The sequence below is a fragment of the Paramormyrops kingsleyae genome, chromosome 4, assembly GCF_048594095.1.
Source record: "Paramormyrops kingsleyae isolate MSU_618 chromosome 4, PKINGS_0.4, whole genome shotgun sequence".
Lineage (NCBI taxonomy): Eukaryota > Metazoa > Chordata > Actinopteri > Osteoglossiformes > Mormyridae > Paramormyrops > Paramormyrops kingsleyae.
In genome coordinates this window covers 20,137,101-20,159,297 of record NC_132800.1, presented here as the reverse complement: position 1 = coordinate 20,159,297, position 22,197 = coordinate 20,137,101, and the positions used below count along the sequence as shown (strand labels likewise).

At 43.8% G+C, this 22,197-nt stretch overlaps 1 protein-coding gene across 25 annotated transcripts in view; it reads right to left on the bottom strand.

Moving 5' to 3' along the window:
- Positions 1-49: 49 nt before the first annotated feature.
- The window catches only part of LOC111859613 (uncharacterized), an 80,731-nt gene continuing 58,583 nt past the window's right edge, over positions 50-22,197 (bottom strand). For 19 of the 25 annotated variants that reach the window (XM_023842435.2, XM_023842434.2, XM_072710810.1 and 16 more), the window contains 10 exons: positions 20,398-20,978; positions 19,749-19,976; positions 18,642-18,792; positions 18,486-18,548; positions 16,548-16,798; positions 15,708-15,779; positions 12,201-12,293; positions 10,490-10,571; positions 8,805-8,911; positions 50-4,284 (listed from right to left, as the gene is read on the bottom strand). In XM_023842435.2, the coding sequence (XP_023698203.2) occupies positions 4,075-4,284; positions 8,805-8,911; positions 10,490-10,571; positions 12,201-12,293; positions 15,708-15,779; positions 16,548-16,798; positions 18,486-18,548; positions 18,642-18,792; positions 19,749-19,976; positions 20,398-20,978 (1,838 nt within the window). In that variant the 3' untranslated portion in view covers positions 50-4,074. Of the gene's footprint in view, positions 4,285-5,406; positions 5,555-8,804; positions 8,912-10,489; positions 10,572-12,200; positions 12,294-15,299; positions 15,551-15,707; positions 15,780-16,547; positions 16,799-18,485; positions 18,549-18,641; positions 18,793-19,748; positions 19,977-20,397; positions 20,979-22,197 lie in introns of those variants that run through there. The other 6 variants (XM_023842436.2, XM_023842438.2, XM_023842437.2 and 3 more) reach the window with 6 other exon arrangements.

Below are 22,197 nucleotides of genomic sequence, written 5' to 3'. Positions count from 1 at the left end.
TAACTTTGAAATATTTACCAAAACAAAGAACAACACACATATCCAAATATATTTTGTAACATGTTTATTTTATAATTAATAATCACATCACTAATTAACAATTAACCACAATAACCATCTCCTCCAAACCAGAAAATATTAAAAAAAAAAAGAAAAATATTTGTAAAAATGACAAATGTCTGTCTGATAGGATCCATTGTGTTCTGGTGTTTCCCATTAGTGTGAGCGCATATCCAGTGTGCCATTACAGCAGAGGGGATCCTCACTGCTGAATCAGACTCTGAATGGTGCAGACCACCTCTGAAATCTCACACAGAAGTGTGGTGGGGATCTGACATCTCCTGCACACTCTACAGTGGTGTGTGTGTGTGTGTGTTTATGTGTTGGCAGGTTGCACTGGAGGGGCCATCAGTACAGACCAAAGACAACTTCTGATCTCTATTTCAGCTTGTTTCACTAGTGCACTTGTCAAAATTATTTAACTTAATAAACATCTTAAAGCATATACAATTTCAGTAATTAAAGAAAAAATCCTAGCAATGCTTTAGAGCAGGGATGGCCAGTCTTATCCGCAAAGGGCTGGTGCGTATGCAGGTTTTTGGGGTAACAGCTGTTCAAACCCAGGTGTGAGGACTCTTCAGCCAATCAGTCCTCTAATTAGTAACCTAACTAGGGAGTTGCAGTGAAAAGCCGCATACACACCGGCCCTTTGCGGATAAGATTGGCCACGCCTGTTTTAGAGCATCAAGGAGATGGCACATGGGCATTTGCCAACTGTAGAAATCGTTAAATATAGCAGCCTGACTTCACGAATACACCATTCGACTCAGGAACTACAGTTGTTGAAAAGGTTTTTCTTAGGTACAAAAGCTGTACCCGGCTGGATTTCTGATTCAAAGACTTATTGTTAAGACACACCACAAACAACCCCTCCAGTGTTCCTCACCCAACACCTACACTGTAGTGGTTAAGTGGAATGAAATAATGCACACTTATATATATATTTTATTTCTTAAATACATTATGTTTTAAAAATGTTCTTTTACTTCAGCTCCTTTTTTAAAAAAGGCAAACCTTCAGAAAAGGAAAAAAAAAAAAAAGCTTAATGTTGAGTTAAAACATCCATATAAACCACATGACCCTGTGGCGAACCAGCATATGTAATACGAAATGACGCACGCACACCATCAGCTTTGAGAGAAGAGGCGAGGTATGGCAAGGACAAGGGAAGGAGAGGAACTACCAGCAGTCGAGTGCAGGCGCTGTCTAAAGGTCACAGGGGTCACCGTCACGGCAAGCAGATCGTCACCCACGCAGAATTAAGCTCGCAAACAGCTTAGAGAGAAAGTACCGGTGCAGGAACGCGACTTACACTGCCATCATCCAACAGTCAAGGACCAATATGATTGCCATCCACCTTTGAAGGGTTTAAAACTGTATTTTTTCCCCCAATCATTACCCTATACACTCCAAATCGTTTATAAACCATTTTTCTTATTCTCCGTATGACAGCACAACAGTGCCTATACTGATAATCAAACAAGACTAGAAGACATTTCTAATCATTTCTACTCATTTGCTTGTCCACAAGCGCCTGCCATTAGCAGATACCCACACCATCACTCTATGCAGCAGACCAGTCCCCTGAACCCAAACCCCATCTTCACCCGCTACCTTACCGCCTCCTAGCTCCACCTTACACTTTGCAAGCTTAGGTCATGGAAGAACTAAGTGAGGATCGGAACAAGTTTTCCTGTTTCACTCAATATAGTTATGGTGATGAGCCCAGGGTCCATGCCTAAACTAGCTAGTGAACAGATACCACAGCACTAGACACGTGCACTAAAAACACAAGGGACAATACAGCCCTCCACTGTCAGAAACAAACGCCATTACAGGAAAAGTGCATCTGGTGTCAGAGGGTGTCTCTCAATATGCGCACTTGACCGTACTTGTGTTCTTGCGCACCCGTTTCTTATGTCTTCCATTGCCGACGACCAGTTACAATACAAAGAAGAGAAGTACAGAGGATGGTAATAATCCCCGGATGTCGTTCTTGCCTCGCCCCAAGTATCGAGGACACATCGGCTGAATCCTCGCAGAACGAGAACGATCCCATGATTCACTGTGTCTGAAGTTTGTTCTTGGGAAGCAGGTTTTCAAGACCACAAGTACTATCTTTGCATTCTTGTTATTGATAAACACCCACGGTCTACCACATCTTTATTCACAAAGTAGCATTCCTCACATCCCTCTGCATTGCTCTCTCTGTCTCCCTCTAGCTAAAAGTCTAAAGAGTTATAAGCAAACTATACCCCTATATATTATTAGCGTGACACTGTGAATGTGTGTATGTAGTGCACTTTGGATGTGAGAGTTCTCAGACACAGCATACAATCAGTGCTGGCTGACCCAATGGGCCATCGCTTGCTTGTACACTCATGACTGAAAAGGCAGCACAAGACTCTGCCTCTACTTATACAACAGGCCTCCTGCTGCACCAGAAAGTACAGCCGCATTTATAGAAGCAGGCTGCTGCTAAAACTCATTTAAAGGACGAGAACCCTCTCCGCATTCACCTGCTGAAGTCCCCAGAGACTTAAATAACATTAAAAATCCTTTTTTGTTTTTTAAACAATCTGCTTTTTACAAACCATACAACTTTGTTCTAGTGCCGCCATTCCGTTGCCTTTGACCACCTTACAGGTTGAAGTCACTGGTAGTGCTAGCATTGCGTAGCTACATCATTGCCACACCAATCCTACAATCATAAAAACTGTATAGTTGACTCACTTTATAAGTGATAAGTACAAGCTACAAGACAAAAACTGTTAAAATTCATAAAAGATATTCAAATCTGTTCAGTATTAAAGCACACAAGAGTTACACATACATCAGGATTAAATGAATCTTTTTACTGTTGCCATTCAATTTGTGTGTTCTATTCTCAGACTCGAGAGACTCCCCCCCACCCCAAGTTTTTAGTTATACAAAAGTTGCACATTTCCCTCCAATTACCCTAACTCACTTCCTCCTCATGGTGGAATCTCTATTTTTACACTAATGTAAAATTTCCCTTTTCTTCTACTGCCAACTACAGAAATCGCTAAGCAACCAAAAGGAATAATCCGCAACCTCAAGCGGCAAAGTGTGCTGCATGTCATACTGTCCATAAATCCACCCGCCCCGGTTCCTTCTGGACAACTTCCTAATCACCCCACCTGCTCGCCCTGCTCCACCCCAGGCCATCCGTATCACTCCCACCATAAAGGTGACATGTACTTGTGTTTGTGCACATTCTTGTATCGTATCAGCAAAGACCACCGTATTGCTTAAAGAGAATACAACGATAAAGACGAGAATGAAGAACCGGGGGAAAAGAAGGCACAAACGAAATACACAGTTACGCAAACACAACACAGAATTTTTAACGAGATTTAAATAGACTACTGTTTGGACAGCCTACGTGTTTCTAATACTTGTATGCATTCTGAAGTTTGGGAGTGAGAAGGTGTGGGGTCTAAGGGAGAATGTGGAGGGAAGGGCAGGCTGTCTTTCATTAGCTACATACAATACTCCTACAGGCTCATGACAAGACTTGCTTTGTTTTTTTGATTGCTTTCATAGTGCACTCTAAAAGCTGCCTGCCACGGGTTACACACAGGGTGAGGCTGCCTCCTGGTGGCCATCGTTGGAATTGCAATGGGACAATGACTTGGTAAGACTGAGGTGTCACACTGTATGAATGACGATGTTGGTGGCAGCCACACTTTAACAATGACGGCACTGCTGCTGGGAACGGGGGGAGGCCGGGGAACATCTCGCTATAGCCCCTTTGCAGGGGCAGAAGGGCGTGGCTGGGGGGGGGGGGGGGGGGGGTGATTTGTGATATTGAGTTGTACTGAATCTGTATGTGAGGCAGGTCCCCATGAGGCAAAGGAAGCTGGGAAGCTGAAAGCTCTACCTGCTCTGTGTACGACGGTGACTGGGGAGATGAGGGGATGGGGCGAGAGCTGAGGAAGAACAGAAGAAAGAGAGAGATGAGGGGTAAGAGGTGGGGGGGGGGAGCTAAAATCATGTCGTTAGCCCTGCCAGCACACCGTCGCCCCCCTGCTCCATCAAGGACATGAAGGAGGGGGTCGGGGGGGAGCGGAGCATGCTGGCGGACCACAGGGAGTCGGTGAGAGAGATGCTGCGCGGTGGGTGCGGTCGGGTGATGATGTCAGCGCCGTGGTCCGTGCGAGCTCGGGCGTTCTCACGGAAGTTCAGCTTGTGAGACTCAATCTGCAGCAAGGAAAGGCAAGAGGAGGAGGAGGAGGGATGGAGAGAGCGCACCTATGAACACAAACTCGGCAGGACGCAGGAATGACTCGACAGTGAGTGCGATGCGGCCCCAGGAATGCAATCATCCCACATATACTTTCAAACACCTAGAATAATATCCTTAAACTACTGCTTTGTGAACCTGGCCAGTCTCCAGTAAAATAAAAACAGGTTACCATTCATTCAGGATAGAAAGTACTATTTACAAATATATTACCAAATATATATATATCTACATTTGATCACCTGCTACTTTGTTGAAGTACTGTAGTTGCAGAGTAAACCCGGTGAAATAAAACCTAAATGCAAAGTAACAGCTGCCGTCTTACCTCTCAGTAAAGATATATTTTCTAGCTATTCCTACCGTGCCTTAAAAACAGACCATATTTGCATGAGGATTCGTGAAGAGTTTTAACTATACTTAGTTTAAGCTATTATGTAACAAGATCACTAAAATAAAACTTAGCTGGAGCATTAGGTTGGAATCTCAGTTCTGCATTTTCCTAATGTCACAGAAAGTAATTGAAGGAGAACAGATATGCCATTAGAAATAATCAGGACACACACAATGAAAGTTTGAGCAGATGGACAGATCGCGGGTTTGGATTTAACGACGCTAATAAAACATAAAAACCCATTAGCATCTCGCTCCGGACCGGCGTCTTCCTTCCAGTGCATCGAGTGAGTGACAGAAGCTCCATAGGAAACCATAATGTTTCTCACCTACAGAAAAAACGCCACAGTCCTCCTGCTTCCACGGCTTTAAAAAAAAAAAATCTCCAAATTTGCCTAGAACATTTTTTAGGGAAAATTTTACGCAATGCTTCAAAGGAAAAATAAAAGGCACTGCACCCCGCCCTGGGTAGGGGGTCACACTGTAGCCCCTGCTATGGAGAGTTAGGAACTGCTCCCTCTTCCTGCCCAAAATTGTCAGCCAGGTGTAGCGACTGACCCCCCCCCCCCCCCAAAAAGCAAACCTCGGGGACACAGTTTAGCTCAGCTGGAGTCCCACTTCAAGGGATGGGAGAGAGCAGGACCGATGGGAGCGGGGGCAGGGTGGTCCATGGGGGGGGGCACACTTACTTGTTTCAGGGATGCGTGTGTCCAGGACCAGGGGGTCACGAAGCCCCTCGCCCCCGCAAGACACAGCCTCCTGCAGGCCATTCTCCTGGGCTGCACCCCCAATACAGGGGGCCCCATTGCCCTCAGTTGTCTCCTGCATCCCCTCAGCCTAGAAACACACAGTGGGACAGTAGGGTGTCAGTAGGGGAGGGGGGGATGGCCATGGGATGAAGGAGCAATCACAAGTCTCCGGAATGTGTGGCTGACGCTACCAAACAAAAATGACATGACAAGGGTCTGAGATGCAGTGCAGAGAGGTGTCCTCTAGCCTGGCCAGGTGGAGCGAAATCAATGGTTAAAACACGAAATGTCGATGGGCAGTGGCTGGAAGACATGCGAGGCCCCGCACTGGTGCCACTGTAATTTATATGATGCTTTATTTGGCTACAAATCTGATGAAGCACTTTGGCTTAAGTAGCATCCTCAAGAGTTCAACAGTAACACTTTCACTGCAGGCAAGTTGTACCCCGTCTACTGTACAAAAAGGTGCTTCAAAATTACTTTAATGAGAATCTGTATTTGTGGCCAAATAAGCTGCATGGTTTTAGAGGCCAGCGGAGAATGGTCAGATCTTAGGAAAATCTCGTTTGGCTGTGTGATATCTCCCTGCAACCCCTTTAATGGCCAGAAGGGGGCAGTTCAGATAACCAAGAGGGAGGTCTCAGTCACAGGAAGGGAGAACATGCAGTCGGAGTGATGGTTATGGTTCCCATGCGAGACCCTGGCGGCTTCATACGGTGCTCTGGGCCACTATGCCACAGCAAGCACACTGCGGTTCCGGATTTCATCAATGTGGTTTTTCACGTTAATGGCAGGTGAGAGCTCAGCTGTGCAAATGCATAACCAAAATAAAGGAGACTAGATGCTTTTGTGCAGATGGGTGTGGGGCTGTGCGTCTTTGCACATCAGAGAACAGCTAGGATAGTTAGGCTCATGCGCACCCAGATTTTATGCTTGGGTGGTTATTCTCATTTGAACTTTTTTTTGTCTGTTCTAGAATCCTTGGTACGATCTAGCTAAGGGCTGAAATCTTTCACACACTGCGTGAAAAACTTTAACCGTGTTTCGTTGAAATGGCTCATTGTATAATGATGTCATGTAAAAGCATCTGGACCAGGTAAATGCTGGTATTTACACCAACTGTTACATGGACTCTCAGACTTGGCTTCTTGTGATGTACTGTCTGGGTATATAAGTGTCTGATGGGGATGGGGGGGGGGGGGGCGACCAACATTGCCACAGACGATGAGTAATGCAACCATGGATATGGCAACAATGCTGTTTGAAAGATGGATCTCCATAGGCTGAGGGGTATAGTGACATCACCCTTGAACTCTGACTGACTGCTCATTCTCTGTCAGCCCTTGCAGACTCAGGATGAGCTGGAGAGATCAGGCCAAGGAGTGAGAACAGCCAGGTCAGCTCTGTCCACCTTTATTCTCTCCATCCAATATCTACCCTCCTTTTGTGTCCTACGGAATTCTTGAGGGCAGTATGTCTAACCAAGACATTTGTAACGTTCTTGATGCTTCTTGGTCAAATCCTGACCCAGAGACAGAGCGCTTCATATCCTAGTCGGCAAATATTATCATTGGGGACACCCCCCCACAGCACTGGGACTCCATGGGGTTAAACCAGCTGGAGATGAGGGCAGCTCTCATCAGCACAGGAGTTATTAAAAACATTAAAAGCATTAAAAACAAAACAAAGACTAAGAAATCGGAACACTGGGCTAGGCAGGGCAGCGGGACTGGGGCAGCGGGACTGGGGAGGGGGGGACAGCAGGAGGTCGGCACATGGGGACAGAGGCATGGAGCCTCCTGCCATCCAGACCTTGGTGAGGACGCAGGAGGAGGAGGAAGACGAGGAGCAAACTATGGGCGTTGAAATCCAGAACTTTTTAATGTATTAGGATAATTATCCTAAAGTTCGGGTAAATAAAGTGATAAAATTAGGCAGCGTAAAGAAAAAACTACAGTTTGCTAGATATGATTTATTAGGACGTTACTTGTGGGTTCCCGGGACACCTGTCATCGCAATTTCATTCGTACATGTTCTTACCTATCAATAATTCCTGCGTCTAGTACATATTTCCCAAATGTATGCATATTTCTCAATTTCAAACAATAACAAATAGCAAAAGATAACTAGGAAAAAATGTGCAACATCCAGTTTTCTAGAGTGTGCAAGACATGGCGTATAATATGCCATTCTAAAGCATATGGGTGATCATTTCAAAACTGTTGAGGACTAAGAGTTTGTGTCTTTAAGAATCATAGCAGCAGGAGCAAATTAAAGTCAGAAAGAAACACACACACACACACAGACACACACACACATCAAATGTTTGCTTAAGTAAAACATTTTGAAGTTTAAAGGAACTACTTTCTAAAGTATTATATATGTAAATCTTTATTATCCTTATTTTTTATACTGTATATACACATGCATGACTAGTTACATACACACATATGGAATACATTGTGTGTGATTCAGCGGCAGATAGTGATTTTTAAAAATGGAGGAAGCGCAGTGTGGACAGCTGGCAGTGTGACCTAAACAGGCTGTGTTTTCTTTGCTTAGGTCTGCTGCTTATATGTAAATTCTGCTCTCCTTCATCAAAGGACTTCTTTAGAAGTCAACAGCATTAGCCGCAGTGTCTGCAGTGATTCAGAGCCTCTAGCTCAGTATTAGTATTGGTATTAGCCTCTAGCTCAGTATTAGTATTAGTATTGGTATTAGTATTAGCCTCTAGCTCAGTATTAGTATTAGTATTAGTATTGGTATTAGTATTAGCCTCTAGCTCAGCATTAATGCTTCTGGTAGTTTATCGTGTCTTGTGCAAAGAAGCCTGGCTTCCAGGCAGGTCTCCAATAAACGTTGCCTATGCAAAACCATGCATGATGCTCTCATAGACTCCTAGTGAAGCACGGCTCTTCCACACATTTACAGTGAAGCACTGCATCAGTGGACATCAATGAGCGTCTATGGGCTGTAATTATCCTGGGTTCAAAGGGGAAATTAATGTATATGCTGTCAAAAGCAACTCCCGTGAAATGATCAGTGCTGTGATTCAATTAGTAAGACAAATTACATTTCTAATGGCAAATAAACTTTTAATTTGCACTGATACACTGACTAACTCAATTCTTTTTGGCAATTTTATAGGGAATACGTGCTTCTCCTGTAATCTTAGAGCAATCGCTTGTGATGTGAATATGTTCCACCAGAAGTTAATTATGTGGAAAAAAAAATGCATATTTTTGGAGCCTGTCCTGTGTTCTCCATGAATGTAATGTAACATTTAGGACTGTTTTATATACCCCACTGGTATGGATGCTTACGACTAAAAGCCTCACCTTGATATTGCCACCCCCTGGATTATGATTCATGTTATCCATAGACCCCACTTTGGACTGAGCCTTGACGTTGACCTTGTGGGATTCAATCTTCACATCTCCTCCTCCTACAGGAGACATAGATTCAGCAAAAATTACAGGTACATCCGTCTCCCCATGCTCAGGTGTGATATGTTCCTAGACCTACCATGGATGGCCAAAGCCGCGAATAACAGCGAACCGTCCTTGGACCCAATATACAGTATGACGCGATTTTCACACATATTCATATGGTGAAGTTAAACTGATTAATTACAGCAAGTAAGACATTACCAGCATTATATACAGTCATAATCAAGTACATTGTGCATTATTATATCATACTATCTCTCTGAAATGAAAGCGATTCTGACGTTTTTGCCTAATTTTCAAGAGAGGATAGAAGAATGAAAAAATATCATGTATCAAGGGATGATGGAACAATGAAATTCATGCTTTTTATACATTTCTATAACGCAGACTATGAATGCGATGAGTGATAACGCTGGAGGCAGCCTGGTTGAGAGTTCCGTGGGGACGTGTGGGTTTGGGGACAAAAGATGGATGAGTCATGTTCTGGGCACGACTGGACTGGCAGATTTCACCATGTTCCAGCCTGTACTCGCTGGCCGTGCGGTTTGAAGGTTAGGAACCATTTATTTCCGATTATCTTTTTTTTCCCCCAAGCCACGGTAATCTGCAGATAAGGGGGTCTATAGCAGCCAATAATGTGATTACTGTTAATGTAATAAAATGATAATTACTAATTTTTCCGTTATTAATGTAACACATTATCTGAACCAATAACATAACTTTAATAATGTAAAAATTATTATGTTATCTGTAGTTATTGCATTAACAGTAGTTATTACATTATGCTGCTAGAGGGTCCCACTGTACAGCACCAATAGGTGCCCCCCCCCAGGAAGACTCTCACATACACACTTTATATAGTCACCCCTTCACTTTGCACATTTGATATTGGTGGTTTTGGTTATTCGCTAGTCGGCTGTGAACAATTCAACAGGAATATTCTTGGAGCTTGCTGAAGCGTTTGAAAAACTTGCCGACAAGGCTTAAGCCAAAAACAATACAGAAAATTATTTGGATGACATAAAACCTTATAATACGCAAATATTAGTGATACCTAACATTTGTTAGTGTGAGTGCACATGGTATCTTTACTATAAAAAGTCTTGGCTTGGGTAGGCCGCGCATCGTTGTCTTGGCAACCAGTCTCATTCGCGGGTTAGCTGTCTTTGTGACCGTGGGATCTTGCGTTTCTCGCAGTTACTTTTTAGTACTGTTAATTTTGCAATCTTAGTAATCAGTTCATACAGTACTAATTCTTTTAGTTTTATTATATTTATAAATAGTTTTATATTTATTATATAAACTACATAGGAAATGACAAAGTAATGCAACAGTACTGTTGATGGTGATAAATAGACTTTTATCTTATCGCTCAGGCCAGCAGCCTGCTATGGGTTGAGGTTAGAGTTGCACAAGTATTATTTACCAGGTTTCACGTTTGCAGGGATCTTCTGCCCCTAACCCTCACAGATGTGAAGGGGTGACTATATAGGAATATATACGAGCAAAGACATCACTGATAGGCAACAAAAAGCAGGCTAGTCGATGACGCCTCAGTCATAAGGGCCGGTTACCTGGTTTGTGCTTCATATTAGCCTTGGAGCCACATTTCGATGTCACTTTGCTCAAGTCAACCTTCTTGTTCAGTATCTGGATCTAAAATAAACAAACAGCTTTTCAACAAACCATGACAACAAGAAGAGCCAGAAACAGCCACTGAATTCCCAATGAAATGCTTGAAAGCTATTATACAGCAGCAGGAGTTATACATGTTTTCCTTAAATAACAAGCATATTTTATGGCTTCAACTATTAAATTACATAATATGATGTAACTTGTAATATACAAACATTATTATTTAAAAAAAAATCTTTTAAATAATTGCAAGGATCCAATCCAAGCCGGAGACTCCATTACGCGACCATAGGTCCATCGACTGAGATATAGCTCAGCGCTCACTAGTAGGGCTGTAAAGGTACACAACTGTCCACACCATGGTTCAGGGTTCACGGTTCACTGCGATTTCGGTACAGCAGGGAAAACAGAATTAGTTTTGAAACTTTTTATTATTAAAACCTCAAAAACAATTAGGAACAACGTTAAACCAAAGAGAAGACAATATGTTTACAGATATGTCTAAAAAAACTAAACCTGAGACATTTATTTTCACATAAATATGTAAAATAATTATCCAAAAGCAAGACTGCATCATAACAATAATGATGAAATAAATCCTGCATTCTCTACTGTCAAGTATGGTTGCATACCAGTAGCGATAAACATACAGTCTTATTTATTTGTTTATCCCAGTGTGAATTTCCTGGCACTTATAAAAATGTCACAGGAAGAGTAACTTGTCAAGCTGTTTCTGTCTTGCTCTGGTCATATACACACCCCGATGATGTCACCTTAAATAAGCTGCCATGCTGGAAGTGATTTCAGCAACATATCCGAGTTTGGTATAACAGAGCCAACAGACAAAAAGTCTTGGTCTTATCTACCCTCTCTCTAGCACTGGTGTACTTTTTTAGAAAACCGAAATGTTCCCAAACTACTGATTTAAGTTATGTGGAAGGATCTTCGAGCTAAGAACTGACTGTAACTAACACTAGTCATAACCAACCAACACCCGCAAGTGGATAATGTTTTCCATGCTGAACATCTACTTGAGGTTAGGTGCCAAGAAATGTATTCAGTTGCGTCACTGTGTGCTCCGAACCGAAAATGATGCAATCAAATGACACATGATGAATATGTGTACCGTTACAGCCCTGACACTCAGTGAGAATCCTGACACAAGGGTTTTGAAAAGTGGGTAACAGCTCAGCCAGTGTTGTTAAAAATAGCTTCATTATTCGAAATTCCCAAATGTGCCACAAGTCGGTCAAAAGCAATGCAGTGTCACCCTGAGCAAATATTCAAAGGACAGAGAGTGTTAGGAGCTATAAGCTAAGAAGGTTAAATGGCACCCAGGAGTGAGGAGTGAGATAACACACTATTATACAGACTCAAACTGACTCACACTGGATGCGGCCAAAACCATGACAGACAGCAGTTACCCTGGATGGTCTTATAGGATCTCATTACTCAGAAAATGTAATTCCTGTTATGACACTGAAACATCAGTCTAGAAGAGTCTCCATTTGTCATGTGAATTTGGTCTCTGCTGTTTGAGGGACACTGAGTGAGATTCTTATTACTTGAGTTGTTGGGGTTAGCTGTCTTTTTTTTTTGGGGGGGGGGGGGGGGCAAATGGCATCTCTGTCATGGCAGCCATGTACTTACGTTCCCTCCACCTGGCACATGCTTGATATTGTCCTTGGAGCCACAGCGTGACGTGATGTGGCTGAAGTCCAGTTTTTTGGTTACTATCTGAACCTATAACACAGCACACCAGCAGAAAGGACAGGGTCACCAGCTTCCCGGGTTAGAAGGAGCAGGATGGCAAGCAGGAGCTTCTACGTGATGTTAGATCGAAACTACAGTCACCCACGGTGTTCAGGCCCAGGATTAGTCATTAGTTCATGTTTTCAGGTGTTCCTCCAAGTTCTCAATTTACTGTATACAAACTAAATTAGATGGTTTCCACAGGGTTTAGAAAGTAACTCACATAGGAGTACCAAGTTGTCTGCTTTTGATTTATTTAAAAGTTAAAACATCGTATCATGCCTCCCAGTTGCTGGTCTCATAGGTGTTACTCATGAATCACCAAAGACATGAAGCGGCAGTCGCTCGCTGACTGGCCGGCAGCTCAGCCTGCCTGTAGCCCACCTGCTGCTGTTCCTGCCTCGCTAAGGTGTCTGTCTGCTCCGATATCCGAGACCCTGGCTCAGCCACCCACTCACATTTTACAACTTAGCGATTAAACGACTGCAACTATTATTATTATTATTACTAAATATTAATATGCAATAAATTAGTATGTTGTGCACGAGAATCTGCATGATTACGGTTCTGCTTATTCATAGTTCTACATTAAGTGGTACAAAAGTTAAATGCAGTACATTTAAGCAACATGAGAGCAGCTAGACCTGCAACGCAGGACTGAGCTGCAGCTCAGGTCCCCGGGAGCTTAAGGTGACCAAAGACATCCATTATAAGATGATGGACAAACCAACCTCAGGACACTAATTCTCCACCCTGTAATGCGTCTTTTCCAATACCCAATAAATGCACACAGTATGAAATACAGAAAAGTACAACTTACTCAAAGCATATCCTGTCCCATTCATACCTCAGACTTTGATCTGGGTCCCTAAATGCATCTACAGATGTAGGGGTCGATTCTCCCATGCGTGTCAGTCAAAAAATAATAATAAAAAAAAATAACTGCGTGCTTTTTTCCTTTAAGTGTATTCATATAATTACACAATAGTCTATAGAAATATATCAGTATATACCAATATAATCACAAGGCTAGATTCAAGTAATAACTGCCATGTCAATATGCCTCGTATGTTAATCAATTAGGCCAAGACACTTTTCGGTTAAAAAATAGTTATTTCAATTAAAATGAGCAAAAAATAGAAATAGTTTCAAAGGAAGCAGTGTGCCCTCACAGTTTTAAGCTGAAATACATGTACCTGTGTACCTCCGACAGTTAGAAAGACGGAGACGGCCAAGAATAATAGGCTCTCGTCTTCAAATGCAAAGCATATCTCCAGGTACATCGTAAAAGGCTGATCTTTTTGTGCCGACTCCATTTTGAACCAATATGGGATACTACGTCAGGGGTGACCAGGATACTTGCCTAACTGAAAACTGTTCTTCAGCAAATGATCTAGCATATAAACTTGTATTGACTATGCAGTAAATTTCATTATTATTTAATCAGCAATGCATCCAAAACTTTCAGTCCATGTGGCTAATGATACTAACATTTACACCGTCTTTTGGCATATTTGGTTGTTTACAGAATTATTGTTATTGAAGAGGAAAAAAGGCTGAACCTCATGTTTGTGTGAATGAACAGATACAGACATAGCAGGCTGCCAGCATGCTTTCGCTTTCAGAATAAAAGGGTTTCTGTGGATTTAAATTAGGTTCACATTGTAAATGAAAGAGTTTGAGTTCCACGTGCTGCTCGTTGCAGAAATCACTGAAAGTGTAAACCCCCTTTTCTTGTTTGATGAATTAATTATACTTTTTCAACGGTCACACCACCTTTTTCTTCTTTAACACGGTGAGCGTGACCGGGCTTTTTTGACTTTTGCACCTGATGGGAGAACAGACCCCATAGAGAATAAAGGTTTGCGAAACCCAGCTTTCCGCCATCTTTCCAAGAATAACACTGACTTTCTACTTCACAAACTTGTGAATGGAGATGGATCAGCTTTCTGTCCCTCAATATGACATCATACTTGAGCCACCAGCTAGGATACTGCCGAAATTACTATACCATACTCCCTTTGTGAAACCACCATCCGCTAAACTGAAACATTTTAATGCAAAACTTCCTGCAAACCCTCCAACATGCAGCCGTGACGCTGAAAGTAAGAAATGGAAGGAGACCTGATTAGAGAAGGAACATACAAAGAGATGATTCTCACATAGACACCACACTTCCTACGGATTTCAGTGAAAGAAGGAAGTCGATGTCAGAAGGAAATCAAAGTATGGTGATAAGTGGAAGAACAAAATCATTTTTAAAAATGAAGGGCCAATTAATTGGAAGAGACTGTCTAGGATGAAAAACTGTGAACTGGAGGTGATGGTCGGAGGCCCCTGGGCTATATGAGTAGAGGCTCATTAACATGGTCAGAGACCTCTGCGTTACATGAGTCAGAGGTACATTAACATGACCAGAGGCCCTTGGTTATATGAGTTGAGGCACATTAGCATGGTCAGTGGCCCCTGGGCTACATGAGTAGAGGCACATTAGCATGGTCAGTGGCCCCTGGGCTACATGAGTAGAGGCACATTAGCATGGTCAGATGCCTCTGGGTTACATGAGTCAGAGGTACATTAACATGGTCAGAGGCCCCTGGGTTAAATGAGTAAAGACACAATAACATGATTAGAGGCCACTGGGCTATATGAGTAGAGGCACATTAACATGGTCAGAGACCTCTGGGTTACATGAGTGAGAGGTACATTAACATGACCAGAGGCCCTGGGTTATATGAGTTGAGGCACATTAGCATGGTCAGTGGCCCCTGGGCTATATGAGTAGAGGCACATTAGCATGGTCAGTGGCCCCTGGGCTATATGAGTAGAGGCACATTAGCATGGTCAGTGGCCTCTGGGCTATATGAGTAGAGGCTGCACTACTTCATTCTGTGAAGATGTGGTTGTCAACCTGGATGGTGACGGTTACATTTGGGGGGGGGGGGGGGGGGTGGTTAAAATTGTATTAAACAAGGTAATTTAAAGCCCCTTCTTAGCCAGGGAAAGTCGGTGCATTAAGGCACCTCTGGTGATGAGATACCTAACGGTATGTATGCGTAAACATCTGCACGTGTCTGTCCGTCTTTGACGGGGAAAGTATAATGTGTTAGTGCTGCTATGTTTGTGGGTCAGCATGCAAGGCCCGCCCCATCTGGGTGTCAAGGGAATAAACGAAGCGACTAAAGGATAAACACATCCAGAAAAGACAAAGGACCAAGTAGCTGCTTTTCATGCCTGCGGACACTCACCTGGATCGGCAAGACAACCAAGTGTGGGGAGGGAAGAGGTGAGATTTAGGGAAAAACAAAGAGCATGAGCGAATGTGAAAGAAGGATGGAAACGGATAGGACAGGATGTCATGTCTAGAAATAGATGAGGTGAGAGATGACTGTGCGATGGACTCACTTTGCCCTGGCTGGTCTCTTTGGAGAGGGGGCCCTTAGCCAGGGTGTCAGTTGTACCCTGTGATGTAGAGACCTGGGGAGACAACCACCCCCGGGGTCAACATACCACTCAGACCGGCCCAGAGAAGGAAGCGGAGGTGGCAGTTGGAAAAGAGCACAGGGTGAGATACAGCGGCTGCTGCTTATGGTGAAAACATGACCCACTGTCATTAAGGAGAGACGCTGTGAGCAATGGCGTTTTATCCTCCATTTTATGGGGATAAAAAAAAAAGAAATGTGGAGGAAAAACAAAGAAATATGACGAGGATGTTGCGACAGGATGTGATGTAAGTCGAGGTAACTGAACAGGGGCTTTATGGAGTGAGAGAGGAGAAGAGGCTGGACTTTGAGGAAAACAAGTCCTCAGTTCTCTATGCGTTTAGTGTAATTCCCGGCGCAAGACACTGATGTCACCTATTCAAGAACAGGTACCAGTGGCAGGAAGTCCCCCTTGAACAGGTAAAGCAGCTTAGTCACGGATCCTAAGACTCTGAAGTACAGATATAGAACATGCTGCTCAAGGACAGCATGCTCTAAATTAGGTTTGCAAAGCAGAATAATTTAACACTACTGGGGGTGATTTGTCTAGTCCTGTTTATCCCAAACCTAGTCGGACCATGAGAGACATGACCGGACAGTGTGAGAGGCGAACGGATGACACAGAATCAAGAGGCCTGCAAGGCACAGACAGGATTTAGGAAACACGGTGAAATGAGGAAGACTTTCACAGGCCACCGACGCGAAGCATCACACTGCTAAATGTCCCCCCGCCCCCCCCCCCCCCCGCAACACGACGTCTAACCTTGCCCCCTCCAGGCTGGTGCTTCATGTTGTCCGTGGAGCCGATCTTGGAGCGGGCGTTCTTGATGTCTGGTGTGGGGGCCGTGCTTGGGCGGGGGGCGGTGCTGGATCGGGGGGCACGTGGAACTGGGGGCTTTCTTTCTGGCACTGTAGCAGTAGGCGTGGAGGGCTTTGTGCTGTGGGCGCTGGCCGTGGGGGTGCTGGGGGTGGTGGGCAATTTCCGGGTGGACCCGGGTCCATTCCGACTGGAGTCTGTAGGGGGCGCACAGACGGCACTCGGAGTGATTTTCAGAAAAGGAGCTTCACTGAGTAAGCCTGATCTGAAAATGAAATCAATAAGCTCTCCCTTCAGAAAGATACTATTAAGGCTTCCTTTGAAAGTTTGACCTCTTAATCCTGGAAAAAAAAAACTCTTGACCAGCTAAAATCAAAATCAGCTTAAAAACTGATAAGTCAGTCGAGATCTGAGAGTTCGAATGCTGAGGATGATCTGGCGACCCCGACGCTCAGTTTTCAGAGATAATCCTTAAGCTTTTGCATATGTCCTGCAGTTCAGATTAATTACTCCTTTCAGAAAATGCAATATTTGGGCATTTTTCCAGTATTTTCACCTAAATTTACATGCTTCGATGCCAATTTGTATTGTTAAAAACCTACGTATAGTAATTGCTTACTCTGGGTCACCAAGTATGGACCTTTAACTAATCAAAATATGAGCTGTTTGGCCAAATCATTTTTATATGGTCAGAAAGCAGAGCAGAATGGCCAAAAAATGTGCTTTTTTTACTATTATTTACAGACGCCTATTAATGATTTTGTATTCAATATACCACTTCGATTGATGCTACTTTCACGAAAAAAGCTCCATTCATTCTGAAGTTATCCAAGATGGAACAGAAAGATCTCCAAACAGCTCTCCAGAGTCTCCAGAAGGACAGCTGCTAGAAGAGCCTAAATAAACCAAATGAAGCTTCAAACAAGCATCACAGCAACTTTAGACAGCGTGAAGTATCTTGCGCGTATAAACTAGCCTCATTAAACATGTCCAAATACTGATATGGATCAATAAATAAAAAAAATTTTGCACAAGAATATCACCAAATTATAAACCTAAAACTTATATTTAATAAAAAAAAAAAAAAAATCACACAATTACTCTTTACTTCTATGCTATATATATTTCATTTTGTATACTTCATATGCAAATAAAGAGATTGGTTATAAGCAATTTTTGCAGGCAAATAGTCTTTAAAAATAAAGATACTCCGGCTTCCTGGTTGCGTGCTCTCGAGCTCACGGGCTGCAAGCAGACATTCAAAGCAGAAGTGCGGGCGAACGGATTTCTGACATGTGCGACGACTGGGGAAGGCTCAGTAATATCCATAAAGGAAGTGCTACTTGGTGATCTCCTGGTGATCAAGCTCAGCCCTGTTTCGTAGCGCAGAATGGTCAGTCTAAGTGTTAGCAGCACCAAAGCAAAAAAACACAGCTACGAAAATAATAGAGATGAGTGCATTGGATGATCAGTCATTTTCCATAGTGAAGGATGAGGTATTTTATCAGCTTAATCACCACTTATAGAAACTCCGGCCCGCGACATGATCAAAATCCATCATGAAATCTGGCCAGCGGATCGATCTCTGATTTCCCACAGAATGATGTAATCTGCACTGGCAAGCCTGCCAGTTTCACCACTATACTGTGTGTGTGTGTCTATATATATATATAATGAATATCAATAATACATATATAACTATATATAACTTGTTATAAGTACAGTTTGTTCATGTACAGTTCAGTGCTTTTTGAATTTGATATATTTTCCGATTTATTAATTTCAAAAATAATCTATAGATTAGTTGAATCAAATCATGGCAGAACCGTAAGATTTCCGATGCCTTGGGGCCAGCGATTCCCAGTCCCACTGAGAAGGGCTTACCGGTCGTTGTCCTCAGTGTACTGGGCTTCTTGACTTCTTCGGCTTTGCTGTCAGTCTTGGTGGCTATGAATACACAGGACCGGGACCGGTTTGTATGATAATATAGACAAGCTGGTACGGGCTGTCGGCGCTGGGGATGTGTGGGGGGGCGCCTACCTGCCGTGCGTTTCACCGAGGGGGTGCCGCTGGAGGTCCGCGTCGCCGGCCTGGGGGCGGCCGCGGTGGCGGAGCTGATCTTCGGGGCGGCGGTGCGAGTGGGCAAGGCGGCGTTAGCCTTCGGTACGGGGGGGCGCCGGGCCTCGGTCGACTGGAAAGAGAAGGAACCTGTCACAGTTCAGTGTCTGGGAGGAGGGGTGTCAGACTGAATACGGCAGATGGAGACAGAGAATGCTTATGGGCCAAAACAGCATATGGCAAATGGCGCATGTAGGGTCCTGCAAGCACTGGAGAACAGCAGAGTGGCCATTCTCCTTAGAGGAGGGTTAGCTATGCAGTTAGTCCATCTTCACGAATGGAACTTATGTGCAAGAAGAAAGTTTAGCTTGCTGTGAGTAATTTGCAATGTTTCGCTCTTCTTAAACACATCTAATTAGGAAAAGCAGCCAGAGTCACGATGGAAATAAGCCCTGATTAAATATTCCGCAAAGACAACAGCACTATGGGCAGAGGGGAGCGGAGAGCACCGGGGTGCACTTCACCCTGCACTCCAGCAGAGGGCAGAGCTCAGAAACATGCCCCTGCATTGCTGATGCCCTCGCCCTGTGCCACCTTGCTATCAGGCTGAGCCTGCAGCTGCCTACGGCACAAGCGGGAAGTGGCTTCTGCTGTAGCAGTGACCACTGTGACACCCTACAGGGTGACCCCCCCCCCGACTAAAACTGGTGGTTGTGCTGAAAGGAGAGGAAGGAAAATCAAGAGACAAAATGACGTGAAAGAAAAAAATGATCTCTGAGCGACCCTCCTATACTGTAGTTCTAGACAGAAAAAATGACTGAAAAATTGGTAAAAAAGTAGTATCTTCGGGACCATTGGTAATGGAGACGTTTAAATGGGATCTTTGCCATCAGCAGGATCCCCCCCCCCCCCCGCGCCGCCACCGGGGCCAAGACCAAGCAGGCCAGCAGCGCATCTCTGATCCTGCACTAAGTGATTATCAAAGCTGAGTGAAGAAAAGGAGAAGGAAGGAAGACTAAAGCTGGGTCACCCTCCTTCAGTGCTGGGGGGGGGGCATGGGCACTGAGGGAGGGGTGGAGGAAGACTCACCTTGGGCTTGAGCTCTCGGGACTGTGTGATGGATGGGGCACGGCTGGCAGTAGGCGGGGGCCGCTTGGTGCTGGCTGTGGGCTCAGACACCTTGTGAACGGGGCCTTTTTTGCTAACAGTGCCGGAGGACGTGGGGGCAGGGGTGGGGCCGTCAGGGGCACTGTCCCCCGCTGGTAACGAGTGCGGTCGTGTTTTTACAGAACTTGGTTTGGTTGGCCCAGCAGCTGGCTGGCAGATGGGCAGCACACAGGATGCATGGCAGGTGCGTGGAGGAGAAAACCAAACAGAAATGACAATGGTAACAAAACACAAGCAGCATAAATGATGAACAAAAAAAGGGGCGTGGCAGCTCCAGCCAATCACAGGCAAGTCTCTATACCATGGATACACAGACGCTCCATACAGCACATTCACACACATGTGATACCTTAACAATGATCATGCACTACCTAGTGTACTCCTCTGCCGCTAACAATCTTTATTTCCTTGCATGTCTTCGGAGAAGAGAAAGCCATCAGCTTTGAATATACCAATCTGTAGGCTTGCTCTGTGTTGGTCAACCTACTGCATTCACACACCGAGCACTGGCAAAAGCAGAAGCTCACACGGCTATGGGTGATGGCAGCATGTCCCACATGCAGTAGCCTACCTTTGTCTTCTTGTCTGCAGCAATTAGACCTTTGTTTGGAGGGGCACTGCTCCGGTTAGCCATAGTCTTCTTAGGTGCCTTGTCAGTTTTCTCCGATTTCTCTCCTTTACCAACCTTCTCCCCATTTTCTTGACCTCTCGCCTTGACCTTCCCAACTTTATTTATCTTTTCTTGCTTGTCTTTTTTATCGATGGTGTCAATCTTTTCCACCTTTTTTGTATTCTTCTCTCTGTCTACCTTTTGCACCTTTTCTATCTTCTTGTCTTTTGTGGTCTTTTCCACCTTGTGCATCTTATCCTTGTCTTTTTCTGCCTTTTCGGTCTTTTGTGTCTTCTCCTGGTCTGTGTCTATCTTGTCAGTCTTATCCATCTCCTTCTTCTCATTGCTCATCTTGTCAGCTTTCACTGTCTGCTCTATTGTGTCCCGATTTTCCACATTATCGCTCTTCCCGTTAATGTCTTTCTCTGATGTCTCCATCTTCTCGACTTTCTCTGGTTTGTCTGTCGTCTCACCTAAGTCAACATTCTTGACATTCTGGGAGTTGTCCGTCTTCTCCGAATCATCCATCTTCTGGGACTTCACTGTGAATTAAGGAAGACACCATGAGTGATGGGCCAATGTTCAAAATCCAAAGGCTTACATGATTTCAGCACCTGCCTGACAACCTGAAGCTGAAAATGTTACGCATTTACATAACTGCAGCATTTTACCGACTTAATTTCTCAGGAGATGCTGACGCTCAAGACAGATCATGACCTTTAGGATGGATGTTCATGGTGGACTTAAAACAGCCTTATGACCCCTGGATGTCATACAGGCACACAAGGTCTTACCAGCAGCCCGAGCCAACAGCATTGCTCACACCTGCTTCTGCAGCCAGAATATTTTAAGCTCATCTCCCATCACTCTAAGGTGAGGTGATACATCAGTAAAATATCGTATCGTGATTATGAACTTTATCGTCATCAATTTGCGTATCGTATCACGATTTAGCCTAAATACTTTTGTTGCATTATTAAGTTATAATGTCCTATTTTTACACAAGAGATGAGTATGTTGTTGGCATAATTAATCATTATGTCTGTCATATGCTCCATAACTATTAGTGTTTGAAAGGGCGAGAGTTTTTGTTGCAGCATGGACACATTTCAGCACGCACTAAGGGGGAAGTTGAATGGCTTGTGGAAAGTTTGAGTTTACGCTCTATAGAGAGATCGTTAGCATCATGCTACAGTGCACATTGTAGCAGTTGCAGTTCTATGACTCATACATGTATCTAAAATTGTTTTGTCAGCCAAAATGCCTTTAGACACACTGATAAACCAGTAAAAGCAAACAGTAGGTACTGCTTTGGATTTCTTCCTCTCTCTAATTCGCGCCTTTGTCTCAACATGCAAAGCATAACGTGGAACACATTCCGTATTTGGCAATATAGCAGCATGGACAACGTGGAGGAGTTGGTCCCTAAAAAGGATTCAATATTGGTAATATGGAACTTGTCTGGATTGTGGATTGTGATCCTGCTTGAAAAAAATGTGATATGATATTTTTGCTATATCGCCCAGCCCTATCTCATCATCTAGAGTACTTAGCTATGTCTTGATGCCCTGTCTAGGGTCAAGACATGTGTTAGGGCCACTATACTGAATTTTTTTATTTGATTAATTTGTCCTGATCTCCCCCCCAACCCCACACACAGATCCCAAATAAGCTTTAATTATTAAATAAAATAAGGTGTAATTATTTTCATTCGTTAGCATCATATAATGCGGAAAAGTATATAACATGTTTACATTATTT